The sequence below is a fragment of the Agelaius phoeniceus genome, chromosome 2 (genome assembly GCF_051311805.1).
Source record: "Agelaius phoeniceus isolate bAgePho1 chromosome 2, bAgePho1.hap1, whole genome shotgun sequence".
Classification (NCBI taxonomy): Eukaryota; Metazoa; Chordata; class Aves; order Passeriformes; family Icteridae; genus Agelaius; species Agelaius phoeniceus.
In genome coordinates, this window is record NC_135266.1 from 116,910,819 (window position 1) to 116,926,669 (window position 15,851).

The 15,851-nt window shown below is 51.5% G+C and overlaps 3 protein-coding genes across 5 annotated transcripts in view; 1 reads left to right on the forward strand and 2 right to left on the reverse strand.

The window, feature by feature from the left end:
* The window catches only part of RAB6A (RAB6A, member RAS oncogene family), a 42,321-nt gene extending 35,498 nt beyond the window's left edge, over positions 1 to 6,823 (reverse strand). The window contains exon 1 of one of the 3 annotated variants that reach the window (XM_054655106.2): positions 6,515 to 6,823. In XM_054655106.2, the coding sequence (XP_054511081.1) occupies positions 6,515 to 6,584 (70 nt within the window). In that variant the 5' untranslated portion in view covers positions 6,585 to 6,823. The remainder of the gene's footprint in view (positions 1 to 6,514) is intronic. The other 2 variants (XM_054655107.2, XM_054655105.2) reach the window with 2 other exon arrangements.
* A 2,917-nt stretch (positions 6,824 to 9,740) lies between these two features.
* MRPL48 (mitochondrial ribosomal protein L48) lies at positions 9,741 to 14,472 on the forward strand. Its single transcript, XM_054653851.2, has 9 exons — positions 9,741 to 10,036; positions 10,742 to 10,794; positions 11,025 to 11,062; positions 11,357 to 11,442; positions 12,055 to 12,227; positions 13,289 to 13,391; positions 13,870 to 13,959; positions 14,050 to 14,125; positions 14,377 to 14,472. The coding sequence occupies exons 1-8, from the start codon at positions 10,019 to 10,021 to the stop codon at positions 14,122 to 14,124; spliced, it is 636 nt and encodes a 211-aa protein (XP_054509826.1). The 5' UTR covers positions 9,741 to 10,018; the 3' UTR covers position 14,125; positions 14,377 to 14,472.
* Positions 14,473 to 15,217: 745 nt separating this feature from the next.
* On the reverse strand, positions 15,218 to 15,802 carry COA4 (cytochrome c oxidase assembly factor 4 homolog). Its single transcript, XM_054653857.2, has 2 exons — positions 15,718 to 15,802; positions 15,218 to 15,569 (listed from the first exon to the last, which is right to left on the reverse strand). Exon 2 carries the CDS (start codon positions 15,561 to 15,563, stop codon positions 15,318 to 15,320), a length of 246 nt encoding a protein of 81 aa, XP_054509832.2. The 5' UTR covers positions 15,564 to 15,569; positions 15,718 to 15,802; the 3' UTR covers positions 15,218 to 15,317.
* Between the last annotated feature and the right edge of the window lie 49 nt (positions 15,803 to 15,851).

Here is a 15,851-nt window from a genome sequence, read left to right on the forward strand (position 1 = left end):
GAGAGAACACCATGAGCCTGCAAATCTCAGAATAGCTGGGTGCCATCTCCAGGGGATACTGGCAGCTGCTCAGGGCATGGAGACTCTCCCAAGTGAGCCCCAAAATCCCTGCTCCATGGGGGAGAGGGACAGACACTCCTCCAAGTGAGCCCCAAAATCCCTGCATGTTCAAATGGCAGCAGCTGCCATGGTGACATCAGCACGTGCCCATCCTGCTTTAGAGGTCCAGCAGAAAGGAAATGCAAAACAGGGGAAAATCCAAGCAAGTTACACCCTGACTCTAAGAAGTCAAATTAATTAAATGCACTGTTGTGCTGGACAGCTGAATAAGGACTTCCTTCCCAAAACTCCTTTTTGCCAGACCCAACAGGAGGCAGCCAGAAGCAAGCAAGGGGCTTGACAACTCAGAGCTCACACCAAATTTATTTACATTTAGTTTCACACAATATTTGCTTCCCAGATAACTTTTTTTTGGTGATGCACTAAGCTTCATTTGGATAAGAGTTTAATCGCACTGAAACACACAAAAAAGTCATTTTTTTTCTGGTTAGTATCACTCAAATATTCCAGAACATGGTTTGAACATAAAAGGAAAATGTCTGACATAAAATAATTGATGGAATTGCACACTGTCCCTGAGCCTTTCATAATATTAGAGCCAGAAGAGTTCGGTTTATGCTGAGGGGAAAACAAAGAATTCATTTAGCTTGTCGACTTCTGTGAGCTCAGTAAATAAATCAAGTAAAGAGACCTGAAAAATTTGACTTTCACTGCAAGTCCACATTTTGGCTGCTGTTTGTTTGCCAAGACACACATTTTTCATTTAAACTACTTCCATAAATAATTTATATGAACGTGTCAAACCCATCACCATTTTGATGATATCTGTTAATTTCAAAACAGTGCATCTAGGTTGGAAAAGACCTCCAAGATCATCAAGTCCTTGATCACCCAATGATCTCAGAGGTCTTTTCCCTGCTCCATACTGGGAGAGATGGATCAGCATTTCCACACCTGTTCAGAAACATCTATGCATCACAAGGTTACTGTTCTTACAGGCCTCACAGGTAAATTTTGGAGGCTGACTTGAAAAATATGATGGTGTTCATGTTGAGGCAGCAGCACGTGGGTTTTTCTGAGGCACCTTTCAAAGCACTGAAGGGTTTAGCTGGCTTGTTTTGCTTGGTTGGCTTGGGGTTTTATAATCATTAGTGTACACAACATGTACTTGTGCACGCATGAGCACAGCAAAATGCCTTTAAACATCTGGACTAAATTAGCAGGTAACTAAAAGGCAGCTCTTTCCTCACAGACTGATTGCAGAAGACAGATTTTTAACCATCACTGAAGCTGAGAAAAATGGCTGTTGGCTCTGATAAATTCCCAAATGCCACATCATCTGCTAAGGTGGGCTCAGATGAGCTTCCCTGCCTTTGTTTCTCCATTAGTCCCACTTACAGCTCCAGCAAAAGCTTTCAGGCATCTGCTTTGCAGAACCTGGATCCCGTGCCAGGTACCACCACCACCCCCAAGAGCTGCAGACAGAAAATCCATTATGGCACATCAAGGGAAAAGATGATCATTTTCCTTCCAACTCACAGATTATTTCTGAGATGCAGAGAGAGAAAAGCACAGCAGAGTTCAGAAAGGCACAGCTACTCCTCCTTTCAAGAACAGACACAGCTCCTTCAGAGGCTTCCACAAATAGCCAGGGATCAAAAGGCACCGTGAGAACAGGCACCACAAAACACTGATGTCTTTTTCTCCCTGCTTCTTCCACACGTTGCTGTAGGAAGGGGTTTTTCAGTGATGGAGAAGGGAAAGAAGAGAAATGGTGGAGCTCAAGATCTTGAAGGGTCAGACACCAAGCACACTGCACTGTGAAAGAATCCCAGAACAGTTTGGGTGGGGAGGGACCTGTCACCAATGCAGATGTTCAACAGTGCTGATCCCATGACTGAGCCCTGAGGAACACAGTGAAGACAGAGGCTAAGAAAGTCATTGAGTACCTCAGCCTTCTCCTGGGGTAACCAGGTCTCCTGTTTCCTTCTGCAGAGTCCTCACACTTTTCCTTTATTGCCACAGAAGCTTTTCTTGTTGCCCCTGATGACCGGTCAGATTTAATTCTACCAGGGCTTTGGGTTTCCTAACCTGATCTCCGGCTGCTCAGACAATTTCTGTGCAACCTGCCCCCACTTCCAACCCTTCCAGGCTTCCATTCTGGTTTGAGGTTGCCCAGGAGTTTCTTGTTCATCCATGCAGCCCTCCTGGTGCTCCTGCCTGACTCCCCCTTTGTTGGGATGCATTGCTGATGTTCCACTTCCAGGTGTGAAGCCCAAGTTTAGAAACTCATGGAAAATTCATACAGTCCAAACAGAACCCCGAGTATCTGAAGGCCCAGCCACAGGAAAACCACAAGGTTAGGAAATTACCCGGAGGGGAGGGGATAAACTTTTAAACCACCAGTGCAACAAGGTAACAGCCCTCTGGAGTTTGTGAAACCGAGAATCCCCCAGAAACAAGGGAGTTTTGGGCAGCACAGGGATGATGAGCGTGCGCCTGCTGCGAGCGGTGCTACACCAGCCCCATGTCACACACAAAGCACCTGCAGCTCCCCAGCGATGGAATGAGACACATCACCCTGCTCAGCAGTGCCTGTACCAACATCGTTATGCAACAGAACAGCTCATTAGTGCTTTCCAAACAGTTATATCTCTGAAGTTATTACACTGCACTTATCAGTGGGTTTTCAATATTAAAAATCTCAGCTCCTGATTAAAAAAAAAAAACCAAAATGCAACTGGTTCTAATTTCCTTCAAGATCTTATGCACAAATGCTGGCACAGAGAGACAGCTGGGAGTTCTTTTGCTTTCTGTACACGTTGGTGCCCTTCAGACCTGCTTGCCAATGAGAGCTGCAGTAGAAACTCACGTGACGAACAAATATTTCTGTTGCAGTGCCCCAGCATTCACTTCTGCCCACTCAATCAAAAAAAATCCATTTATTAAGAAGTAGAGGTGTTCCTATGCAAAGCAGAACCAAAGAGGTTATTAATATCTGAATACGTGTCATATTTACTGCAAGCTACCCCAATGTAGGTGAAATGTCCACTCCCTGATGTGACCCAGAAATCAGAATTCCTTAAACTTGAGGTATTAGGACTGATGAAAATCACCTGATAAAACCAGATCAAAGGCAGTAAGAAACATACTTCCCCACACACAATAGCTCTATCTAATCCCTCAGCACTGAGAGCTCTCCCTGCCTTTTTAGCAAAGATTAGCATATTTAAAACTGCTAAACTCTGTATAATCTTCAATCATTGAGAAAAGTAATTCAATTAAGGAGAGTGCTGGTGAAGTTGCCTTCTCCTGGCCAGCCAATGCTGTATCCCTGTAGAAGTTAATAAAAATAGAGATGGAAGGAGAGGAGAAGATTCTTCTGGCTGGGCAGGGATGATACTGCAGGCTCGTGATGCACCCACAGCACATGCAGCAAGTCCCCAGGCTGGGCCTGGGAGGGGCGTGGGGGACACAAGCTCCAGGGACAAGGAGGTTCTGGGGACTGAGGAGAGAGGAAATTCAGCATCTTAGCAGGGGAAAGAGCATCTGCAGTAGTGCTGAAGGGCACGAGGCAGAGCCACTGCAGTCTGTGTGAATGCTGAGGGATACAGCACTGAACTCCCACAACATGGCTGAGGAGAGCAGAGAAAACCTCACACTGCATCCACTGGGCAATCCCACCCTCAAATGGAAATGAAACGCCCAGGGATGCTTCTAGATCTCCCCTGAAGGGCTGCAAAGGCTGCCCAGCAAGGAAGTGCAGCTCAGATTTCCTCGGCCATAAGACATACGTTTATTGGTGAGGCTGTGTACGGCCAGCACAGATCTGCCATCAGCCAGCTCTGGATGCTGAGGCAGCTAATGGCCATCACAGCCCTTTGTACCGTTTCATTTGTCATCCTGAAGTCCCTGGGTGTAAATGAAGGCAGAGCACTCAGCCTGCCCACCAGCAGCCAGAGCATATCTCTAATTATGGCCTTCCAACAGGGCAGAGAACCTTTCATCTGAACAGGAAGCAAATGCTGCAATCCAGCGCAACAGTTGTACAAAGATCTCCTGGGTTAGGAAAGCTGCTATCCTAAAAAACTTTTATTTCTGCATCTCCCTTAACCCTCCAGACAAAGAACAACAAGGTGTGAGCACAGCCCACTCCAGCTCCCTTTTTGCAACACCAGATTCTTCCGCAGTTTTCTCCAAACATCACGAGGGCGTCCATTCCTCCAGGAGAGCTCTGCATCCTTCGGGCAGTTAAAAAAATAAAAAAATAAATAAAAAAAAATTACAGGGAATGACATCATGACAGAGACATGTGAAGAGCTTGGATCCAGGAGGAAGGGCCGTGTCTCCACGGGAGGCAGGCTCGGGGAGCCGTGTTGGAGCATGCCCGCGCTGCAGCACCGGCGGGATGCGCGGACACGGAGCTGGAGCTGGCACCGAGTCATCGCCCAGCGCCCCAGACAAAGGCAGAGGCAGGGCTGGAGCCCACCCTGCAGCTGCCAGCCCGGCCCTGCATTCCAGGCAGCTCCCACCCAGCCCCAAGCCCCAGCCCCGGCAGCAGTTGCAGGGCTGGGAGTGCTCAGTCAGGAGGATTTCGCTGCGCTGTACCCACAGAATCCCTTCTCTCCTCCCTGGGTTTGATGCTGTGACTGGGAATTATTTAAAATCTTCCAGTATAAAAGCAGATGATTAGCTGAGAGGGGGGAAAAATAATTCCTAGAGGAAGCAGATATCTGACGTTATGTCTGCTAGAGGAGACAAGAAAGCCACGTGTGAAGGAAGAGCTGCTGAGATTTAAGATCTGCACCAGGTGCCACAACCTTCCAAGGATGTATTTGAAAAGCTTCATGATATTGAAGCTCAGAAATACAGGTAAACAAGCCAAGGATTTTGCAAATGCATTGCTAATATTTCAGATTCCTGTTATCAAATACCTAGGAAAAAAACAACCAAATAAAAAACCCCCAGCATTTTCTACACATGACCCTCATCCAAAATCCTCATAAAATGGCTGGCCAAATAGCACCTTACCAAGCAGATCAGGTGACTTTCCCAAAAAATAATAAATAATCAAGTTGCACTCGTGCTCCCCAAATCCCTGATATGAGAAGAGCTGTTTCAACCCCAAAAACACAAAATAAAAAGGGAATGATTCAAGGAACAGACTAAAGGAAATCGCCAACACACAGGTAAATAATTTCAACAGCAGCCTTATGACCATCTGAGTGAGGAAACACCAAGATGCAACTAATTTGGCCAAAAAATAAAACCAACTAGTATTTCATCATCTCCTATCACACAGACCAAAGGTGGCTGAGGGAGCAAATACCCCACCCCGAGACAGAAAATATTTTGCACCTATTCATTATGTCATAGATCTCACACTATCTACCCAGGATTGCACAAAGCATCTCATAAAGGAGCTGCTTTTTTTTTTTTTTTCAGAAAACTCTTCCAAGGGAAAAATTTGGATTGCAGTATTGGAGATAGAGGCCTTCCGCTGAGGAAGGAGGAGACATTGTTTAGGTTGGGTTTTGGTTTTTGGTTTTTTTTTTTTCATTCCAAAGACAGGGAAGAAAACCTCATTGACTGAATTAAATATTCAGAGCGTCGCTCTGCCAAGACATAACTCCATTAGGGAAAAACGCTGGATTTACACAGTAAACGCTGCGGATTGAGACTCCTGCCCCCCAAAAACCAGAGGAGCCGGGACCCAATGAATCAGCAACTGTTTCTGCAGATGGGCTTTGGTGGGTGGGGGGGTTAAAGCAGAGCTGAACCCCACAGAGCCCCACCAGGGTGGGTGGGTGTCAGGGACTCTCAGGACAGAGGCTGGGTGTCCTGAGGAGGGGGATCCCATCACACCCCAAAAGGGTGGGTGGGTGTCAGGAAGGGTGAGGAGGGGGATCCCATCAGACCTCATAAGGGTGGGTGGGTATCATGGAGAATGAGGAGGGGGATCCCATTACACCCCATGCGGGTGGGTGGGTGTCAGGGAGAATGAGGAGGGGGATCCCATCAGACCCCAAAAGGGTAGGTGGGTGTCAGGAAGGGTAAGGAGGGGGATCCCATCACACTCCATGAAGGTGGGTGGGTGTCACGGAGAATGAGGAGAGGGATCCCATCAGACCCCATGAGGCTGAGGAGGGGGATCTATCACACCCCTATGAGGATGAGTGGGTGTCGGGAAGGGTGAGGAGGGGGATCCCACCAGACCCCATGAGGGAGGGTGGATGTCGGGGAGAAAGAGTGGGGATCCCACCAGACCCCATGAGGGAGGGTGGGTGTCAGGAAGGGTGAGGAGGGGGATCCCACCAGACCCCATGAGGGTGGATGGGTCTCAGAGCCGCTCCTGAGGATGTCGGGGAGGATGAGGAGGGGGTCCCTTCGTGCCCCCACGAGGGTGGGCGAGTGTCGCTCTGGGGGTCCCGGCCCTTGGCGGGCGGTGACTCACCGCTCTGCTCGCCCAGGAACACCAGCTTGAATTTCCGCAGCGGGTTCCCGAAGTCCCCGCCCGACGACATGATGGAGGAGCCGCCGCCGCCGCCCCGCGCTCGCTCCGCTCCCCGCGGCGGCACCCGCGACCGCGACCGCTTCTCTTCGCCTCCGCCTCCTCCTGCTTCTTCTCCTCGTCCTCCTCCTGCCCGGCGAAGGCTGCGAGCCCCGGTGAGGTGCCGGTGTCGGTGTCGGTGTCGGTGCCGCCGCTCGCCCCCCCCGCGCTCCCGGAGCCGGCGCTCCGCCCGCCCCGCGCAGGCGCTGTGGGCGCTTCCCTCAGCTACGGGCCGGGAATGGTTCGAGCTGGGAGGGACGGGGAGAATCATCCAGTGCCACCCATGCCGGGGGCAGGGACACCTTCCTCCAGCACAGGCTGCTCCAAGCCCTGTCCTTGGGCACTGCCAGGGATCCAGGGGCAGCCACAGCTGCTCTGGGCAGTGCCAGGGCCTCACCGCCCTCACATCCTCTGCACCCGGGTAAGGGCTGCAAGGTGTACCCGGCCCGCACGGGCGTGAGGGGGCAACCAGCAAAGTCCTTAAAAGCAAAGGTTTAATCCTAACCTGACACAGATTCTCCTTTCAGAGGAGATCTCTGGGGAGCAGGTCCCTCACAGCAGGGTGGTGTTTCCCAGGAAGGGCAGTGATCCCCAGTCTCATCCTTTTACAGTGGCTCAGGGCCCTCCACCTTTTGCTGGAGGGGCCAGCATTGCTTTTCACTATTTTTTGCCCATTTTCCCCCACTCTGCCCTCAAAGTTTGGTGTTTTGGGAGGTTTCCAGGTGCATCCTGGCCCCTCCTGTTTAAACCTTGGCTGGGAGATTGTTCCAGAGCATCTCTGCTCTGATAGTCAAGGAAAAAGCATCTGCTACATGTTTAGTTTTGAGAGCCTTTCTATTTTTGATCCTTTCATTTATATTCTCTCAATGTGATGAACTGCTTCACCAAGGGCTGTTTTTTTTTTTTTCACCCAGGCCTTGGAGTAGCAGAGAACTAAAAGAGGAAGATGTGTCTTTAATCAGGTGATTAAATTTAAGCAAGTTTTAATAGATATGAGCAGAATCTCCCATCCAGCTCTGCACCTGGCATCTGGGAGTGCTTCCACACTGGTTGTGTGGCTGCTCTCCTGCAGGGAGAAAGGGAATCTAGCCTGGCCTGATCTCAAATATTAAATACAGACAATGTCCTTGTTTTTGTGTCAGGGTTCATTCCAGGATCTTTCCCCTGGGTCCCAGGGAAAACAACAGCTGAAGGCAGAGGAGGAGACACGTGAAACAGAGGTTTTCTTCTAAGGTCTGTTTGAACATTTCTTGATTGTTTTCATCATTGGATGAGTCTGAAAAGAAGTGGAGGCAAGGAATGGGAAGCCTTAAACAGGAGAAAGAGCTTCCTGGAGTTTGAGTGTGGTGCAGGAAAAGGAAGTCATCCAGTCCCCTCAGCTTTTCCATGTCAATGTCACAAAAAGGTTTGGAAGTTGTGCTCCCGCAACAGGGATGTGAAATGATGCAAAAGGCAAAGAAAGGCACGTTCCAGTTGGAAATAAGGACCATGTCCTAACAGACAGGGTGCTCAGCCACCAGAACAAGCTGCCAAGAGCAGCACTATCTTTGTATCTAGGGAAAATGGAGAGGAGCCTTTGTGAAAAAGATGCTCTCACGGAGAGAGGAGTGATCCGCTTCCATAAAGCCATAAGTCACTGGAAACCTATCGAGTGCGACGTGCAGGAGAGTGAATTCCCTGATTTAACAGTCCCTTTTGGCCTTAAAATGTATCCACCTATGATAGATGGCAGAGACATTCCTCAGTGGAGGAGAGGGGGACTCATTTCTCACGGAGACACAGAGGACAGCAGCAGTCCCTGCAATCTGTTCCTACCCTACCCCACACTCAGCCACGTTTTGGGGGTGGAACAAAGGTGAGTCCCCAGGAGGGGCAGAGGGAATTAAGGGGTGCAGTCCCACTCCATTTCGAGGGCAGGGAATTAGGAGTCACTTTCATTAATTGTGGGGTTCATTTTAGCTTTTCCTACAAACACAGGACCAGCCACCCCCTCCAGTCACAGCAGCCCCTCCTCAGTTTCCTCTGGGGATTCAGATGTCATGGGAGGTTTCCTGGAGTGGGAGTGCCAGCCTTAACCCAGCTCAGAGTCCCACAGAGATCCTTACACAAGCATCACTCCCAGGCTGGCAGGCCAGGTGGGATCAAAGGGCAGGAAAACTTCCACGTGGGCAGTTCTGTCACGTCCCGGGAGCGCCAGGAAAACACAGCTCGGAGCTGGGAACACGTGTCCTTGCACTGTGGAGCAAAGAGCAAAGGTGCCATGGATTCCTCTGCTCTCTGCATGTGCTGGGCAGGTGCAGACACAAAGCTTGTCCCTTCACATTCCTTCTATCCCCTCTAGCACAGACGGACATCAAGGGTGCCCAGTGTGTGTCCGGAGCTCCGGGCACTGAGACATGCAGGACAGGGTGGGGTCACATGAACCTGCCATGTGGATGAGCTGGAGGGGGAAAGTCCATCAGAAGCTCTGACAGCTCTGAGAGCAGTTGGAGCAGTCAGCAGGGCCGGAAATCCTGACTCAAAATCCGGCTCCCAGGCAGGGAACAGCTCCAAGATGGGGGCTCAGGGATGTGGGCTCCAGAGTGAGGGGGAAACTGGAGGCAGACTGGAGAGAAGGGAGCCAGGAGGAGAGAAAGGAAATGAAGATTTGTGTGGGAGAGGCACGAGGGACACGAGGTGGGTTTCCCTGAGCCAACTCCAGACTGTCAGGCCCAGTGGGCAGAGGACCACAGGCCCATCTCTGCCCAGGCAGACCCCCTGCCCACCTGCTCTCCCACTGGGAAATCAGAGAGGAGGTCCCCGCCAGCCCAGCCCTCCTACGCCTAGATTTCATGATTATAAATATGTTTTTTAAGCGATACCAAAAGCCCAAGTAAATGGCCGCCGGGCCGCCACACTCAAGGTGGCCGCTGCCCCACTCTGGGGCGGGGCCGGGCACCGCCCTCAGCCCTGCAACGTGGCCATGCCACACTCAACATGGCCGCCGCGTTGTGATTGACGTGGATGGGGACCAATCAGCGTGCGAGGACGGGCGGGAGTAGGGCCGTGATGGGCGGGACGCTCGGTGGTAGGCGCAGGGCAGGGTGCGCTGTGCAGTCGCTGCCGCGTGGCGGCGCTGCCCACCGCGTGTTGGCAGGCAGGAACGAGGTGTCCGCCATTACTGCCCGCACCCCGCGTCCTTCCCGCTGTCTCCTTCAGGACGCCAGGGCCCCGCCAGTACCGCGGGTTGTCCAAAAGTTGTTGCCTACGGGAATTGTCGGTGGGCGGAGCGGGGAGCTGTCCGAAAATTAGAATTCCCGGGAGGCGTCGGTGGGCGGAACGCGGGGAGCGAGCCACGGGGAAGCTGGATGGGGGAGTACCGAGGCACTGAGGGGGAACGCTTTAAGCGACGGACCGCGGCGCCGGAAGATGGCGGCGGTGCCGAAGGTACCGGGATGGCCACGGGGAAGGGGAGCGGGAACGGGGAAGGACGCGGGGACAGAGGGGAGGGGAGGAAAGGAACAGGAACGGAGGAGTAGCTTTGGTTCCTGGGACAGCTGAGGCAGCCCCAGCCCTGCAGTTGGAGGCCCTGATCCCACCCTGGTTTGGTTTCGGAAGGAAGTGTGGGGGTGATCCTGAGGTGGTCCAGACCTTGAGATCGTGCTCTGGATCTGTCTTGGTGCTCCTGGACCAGGGGCCGAGACACCCACACACCCCTGCTGCCCATCCTCACACCCCCAATTCGATTGCAACCCTCGTCTCCGTGGTCCCTGCCAGATCCCTGTCCCTCTACACGGGGACATTTGGGACATCGGCGTTTATCCCCCACCCTGGTTTGGCGACACCAAAGCTCTTTGCCCGGTGGATGAGCTGTTTCCTCCATCTCCATCCATGTGGAGGTGGGACAAGCACGAGGGTTGTTCATGGCCTGTCCAACCATGTCCCTGGGAGTGGTGTCCAAACACTCCTGGAGCTCGGTCGGTCAGGCTGGTGCTGTGCCCAGCACCCTTGGGGGAAGAACCTTTCCCTGATCTCCACCTAAACCCCTCCAGACACAGCTCCAGCTCTTCCCTGGGTCCTGTCCTAGAGGTGGAGTAACCTAGAGAAAATTCCCAGCAGATCTGCCACCCTGCTGTGTTTTAACCCCTGCAGGTGCTGTGCTCAGAGAAGGGAGTGTTGCTCAGGCAGATGTTGGCCCTCAGCAGGTGAGAAAACATACAGGACAAAAATTGCCTTTTTTTTCCCTTTTTTTGCCAAATCTTCTAACAGTGGAGGTAAGACTTTGGGCTGGAAGCTGGAAGGCCTGTGGGATGGGGAAAAGGGGGAGTCTGTGCTGATGGGATCAGGCTGTGCCTTTGCAAAAGGACATTGGCCACATATTTTTCCATAACTGAGGGAAATCAGAGTTATTAATGATTATCTTTTTTTCCTACAGAGCAGCAACAGCCAGAGAAAACCTTCTGTGTGCTGCAGGTAAGGTCTGTTGTCAATCTAGTTTTGAGGCAAAAATTCACTTCCCTCAAATAAATATTAAACTTTGGAGCATTTGTGTTGCATTTTGTTGGGTTTTTTTTTAGCCAGTTTTGGACTGGTTAAATAACCACGGCAGGTGCTGTGCCACTTCCATTTTTTTTTCCAGCATTTTCTTATTTTTTGCTCTGTTTTGGTTAAGCAGGTGGTGTTATGTGACGATAATTTGGGGCTCTCAGGGCACCTGCAGATGTTTGTTTGCAGCTGGAAACAAGTTTGCTCTGCTTTAATTTTCAGGTGATGCACTCCTGGCTTCCCACAGATCCTACAGGTCCCGACCTACACATGGAATTGGGAGGTTTAAATACCTGCTCCCAAAGGAGGTAGGCAGAAGGACTTCCCAAGGTGATCCTGAACCATGTGGATGTCCCATCTCAGAAGGCCAGGCTGGATGGGGTTTGGAGAAGCCTGGAATAGTGGAAATGTGCCTGCCCATGGCAGGGGGCTGGAATGGGATGAGATTTAAGGTTCCTTCCAATCCCAGTTATTCCATGATTCTATGAAATACCCACTCACCACACTGCAGAAATGCTTCCTTTTGTCCAGCACATTCCAGCTTTGGAAGGGAGGAACCTCCTCCTGAGATTAATTAATAATTCAATTTAAGGTTAATTAATAATTCAATTTAACACCTGAATGTTGGGAGCAGTTCTCACTTGCATGGAACCTTTTCATGCTCCCTGAGATTTGTAAAGACATCCATTTCTGTGCAAGGAGGAAACAACAAGAAGTCAGCTGCCTTTTAGGCAGGAACTGAAATTAACAGCAGGTTTATTTCTACTGGTTTTACTCCTTTCTTTCTTCCTGTTGGAGAAATTAATCGCAGCACGAGTGTGTTTTGTGTGTGAGGCCATCCAAAAGCTGAGCCTTTATTCCCAGCATTGCTCAAACCAGATACTCTACTTTATCTTGTTGTATTTTCTTTTGGAAAACAGGTTCCAAAGAGGAGAAAGGAAAAGGTGCAGATGAAAGAGATCAGTGCTGGCACCGAGTACCAGTATGGAGATATCAACATCCAGATGACTTCCCATGACCTGTGCCTGGTGGAGCACTTTGCTCAGTATGTGCACAGGCTCTGCAACCGCCTCTCCATCCGGGTCAATGAGAGGTAGGAGGAAATCTGTCCCTCTGGAACATGGCCCCCTGCACATCAGGGCACACTCCAGTCTCCCTGAGGGATTCCCATTTGGGTGTCAATCCAGACCTCTCACCTGCCCTGCGTGCTCCTTTTGTCTATCTTCTCAATTTTGGGTGCTTTATATAGAAGCACTGAATTTTTCAGGCGCTGACTTGAGCAGATTCCAAGGAAAAAATGGCTGTTACACCTCCTTCCTCTGAGGAAAAGGCTTTAAGCCTGTGGGTGCAGAGCCTGGGAATTGCTGACATTTTCTGATGCTTTTCCTTCATGGTTTGTGATCCAGGCTCTGCATGCCTGGAACTGGTATGAGCTTGGGAAAGCCCTGAAGGTGCTGGGTGAACTTCCTGCTACTTCAGTTTAGGAGGAGAGGATGCTCCAGGAGTTCTCCAAACCAGGAGTATTCCAACACCCACTCCACTGAGGAATGTCAGGCAGCCCCTTGGTGCCTGAAGTGCTCCCAGGGAGCTGCAGGCACTGGAAATAAAACCACTGGGGACTCTCTAAAATGAGTGTGCTTTTCACTTGTACCCTCTGAGGTGCCTCAGTGTGCAGAGAAAGAAAGGATTAGCCCTTCAGGATGGGAATTGAGGGGAAAAGGTGGGCAGTAGGATGGAGCTTGGATATGGGGATGAGGAAACTGAGGTCTCTGAGCACTGAGCAGTCTGATCAGTCACATTCCCATTAAATCTGAGGTGCAAACATATTTTGAGCGGTGCATTGCAGCAGCAGATTTAAGCTCTCTCCCAAAAGACAAAATAAGTCAGAACTGTTCCTTTTCTTGAGCTGTGAAGAAGTTAAAAGTTCTCAGGCTGGTGCTTGTAGCTAATCCAGGTTTTTGCTGGCAGAGCTTCCTCCTTATCTCCTTCCAGCAAAACACCCGGCCTCTGCCAGCACCTGATTTGCAAGATACCTCCTTTGCATAATTAATTTCCACTGCCAAGTTAATCTCCTTGCCCATTCTCTGCCGGGGAGGGTGATTCATCCCTGCAAATACCCTGCCTGTCCTGAGCCCTGTCCTCTGGCTCCTGCAGCTACGCCATGCCCACCAAAACCAACGAGGTGCTGTTCCTGGAAGAGAGGGGATCCAAAATGCAGCTGGATGCAGTCCTTACCACCCACCAGAGGGTTGTCCAGGTAGGAGCTGGGATCCCATCACAGGCTCCACAAACCCCTCAAATTTTGGCAATTTGGGCAGAAATGGAAGCAAAAAGTCTGGTTACGTTTTCTGCTGAGTGTTGCTCCTAAACTAGAAGCCCAGGAGGATTTTCTGGCTCTGTGTTTCAGGCAGAAGATTTATTATCTATTTTCTGCTGAGTGATTGATATGAGGGGTAGAAGAGTCATGTTTGGGGATGGGTGGGGGCAGAAACTCCCAGGGATGGATGGGATATTGGGAAGGAATACGTGAAGAGTGGGGAGGCCCTGGCACAGGGTGCCCAGAGAAGCTGTGGCTGCCCCGTTCTTGGGGGTGTTCAAGGCCAGGCTGGAACAACCTGGGACAGTGGAAGGGGTCCCTGCCCATGGCAGGGCTGGCACTGGATGATCCTTAAGGTCCTTTCCAACCCAGAGTCTCTGGGATTGTTCTCCTGCAGCTCTGTCATTTCTGCTTTCAGATCCGCGGTTTGAGCTCCACGTTTGCTCCCATCCTGCTGGAAGTCATTCAGAGCAGCCAGCCTGAGGGGGTGCACCTGCTGATGAAACAGGTATGGTTGCACTTCCCAGTGCTTCCCTTTAGGAAGCAGGGAAAGGGTTTGTGTGATCCTGAATTATGGTGGTTTTCCCTCCCTCCACAGCACACGGAAGCCGATTTCAAGAGCCGGCTGAAGTCTCGACCAGAGCTGGAGGAGCTGCTGGCAGAGATGTCCTGAGGTGAGGAGCAATGTGCTGCCATTCATGGGCTGTTCCAGCCTCCAGAGGGTGCTCCCATGAGCTCTGCACTGATAACTCTGAATTGGGAGGAATTCCCACTGTTGGCAACCAGCTTGTCTCAGTAAAAATAAACAATGTGTTTATATCTCACTGGTTTGTACTGGGAGCAAAGGTGCCACAATGGAATGTGGGTTTGCTTTCCTTCAGTTATTTTTGTTTTTTTTAATTCCTGCCTATTTTGCTTTTGATAGGTGGGAATTTCTGCAGAAATCTCTGTGCATGAATAATGCTGTGCTGCAACAATCCTGGGAATTGTTATAACCAAATTAGATGGATGCCAAGAGAAACTGTTCCAGAGACTGGTTTGTTTGGAGGCTTTTTCTCTCCCTTTCTAAAGACCAGCGTGTGAAAAATAGGGAAAGTAACTCATTTATTTACACCCTTCCCCCAAACAGGCTGTCCAGGTGTTGCTTGTGCTTCCATGCCCAGCCTCTTGGTATTCCCAGCATCCACATCCCTGGGAAATAGCCTGGAACCTTCATTCTGACAAAAGCCATGCAAAAACCAATTTTATTTTCTTTCTTATGGCTTATTTGCCAGCAGGTGGTGATCAGATGAGAATCCCTTTTTCTCCCATTCCTAATTTTCCTGTGGCTTCCCAGGAGATAAATCCCATCCTGTGGGACGTGAGGTTATCACTACTGGGAAAAGCCTTAGGATGGCACAGAGAACATGGAGTAAAATCCATGGCAGCTGTTCTGGAGCCAAGACACAGCCTGAGTGCTGTGAATGCTCCTGGATTGGGACATTTTGGGCTGGAAATCCACAACCACAGAATCATTTTGGTTGGAAAAGACCTCTGGAATCATTGTGTCCAAGCTATGCCCAGTCCCCACCTTGCCATAAGCCTAGAGGACCGAGTGCCATGTCCAGTCATTCTTGGACACCTCCAGGGATGGAGGACTCTAAACCTCTCTGGGCAGTCCCTTTCCATGAAGAAATTCCTCCTGATGTCCCACCTGAATGTACCAAGGCACAGCTTGATGCTGTATGCTCCAAACCAGCTACCCTCTCCCACTGGCACACACCAAGTGACAAACTCCAGATTTATTTCCCAACAATTCCACCTGGCTTTCCAAGCAGTTGGATAAAAACCAAGCCGGGAAGGAGGGGTCTGTCTGTCCGGGCGGTGTCAGTCCGGGGGCTGGGTCGGGCCGGTGCCGCGCTGCCGCTGCTGCTGCCGCCGGGCCATGCAGGCTCCGAAGGCGCGGACCTGCTCCTGGCAGTGCCGCCAGTCCCGCCGCTCGGCCATGCACTCCTGCAGCTGCCGGTGCTGCTCCAGGCAGCCGCTCCGCGCGATCCTGGCGTCCAGCGGGTCCTCGCCTTCCTCCTCCGCCGCCGCCGCCGCGCCGCTCCAGCCGTGCCCGGGCTTCGCCATGGGGCGCTGCGGGCGGGGCAGGCGGCCGTGTCCTACGGGGGCACCTCACCCCAGCCCTGGGTGCCCAGCGCCCTCCTCCCCTCCCAAGGGTCCCCATTCCCAGGGATCTCCAGCCCCCTCCCTCCCTCCCCACCCATGGGTGCAGCCCCCATACCAGCGCAGCGCGGTCCCTTTAAGGCGGGAGCTCGGCTCGGCACTTCCGGGACGTGGCAGGGCCGCGGCGGCGCTCGCTGATTGGCGGGTTCCTCATCTTTCCGCTCGCGCGGGGGTCGACGGGAAGTAAGGAGG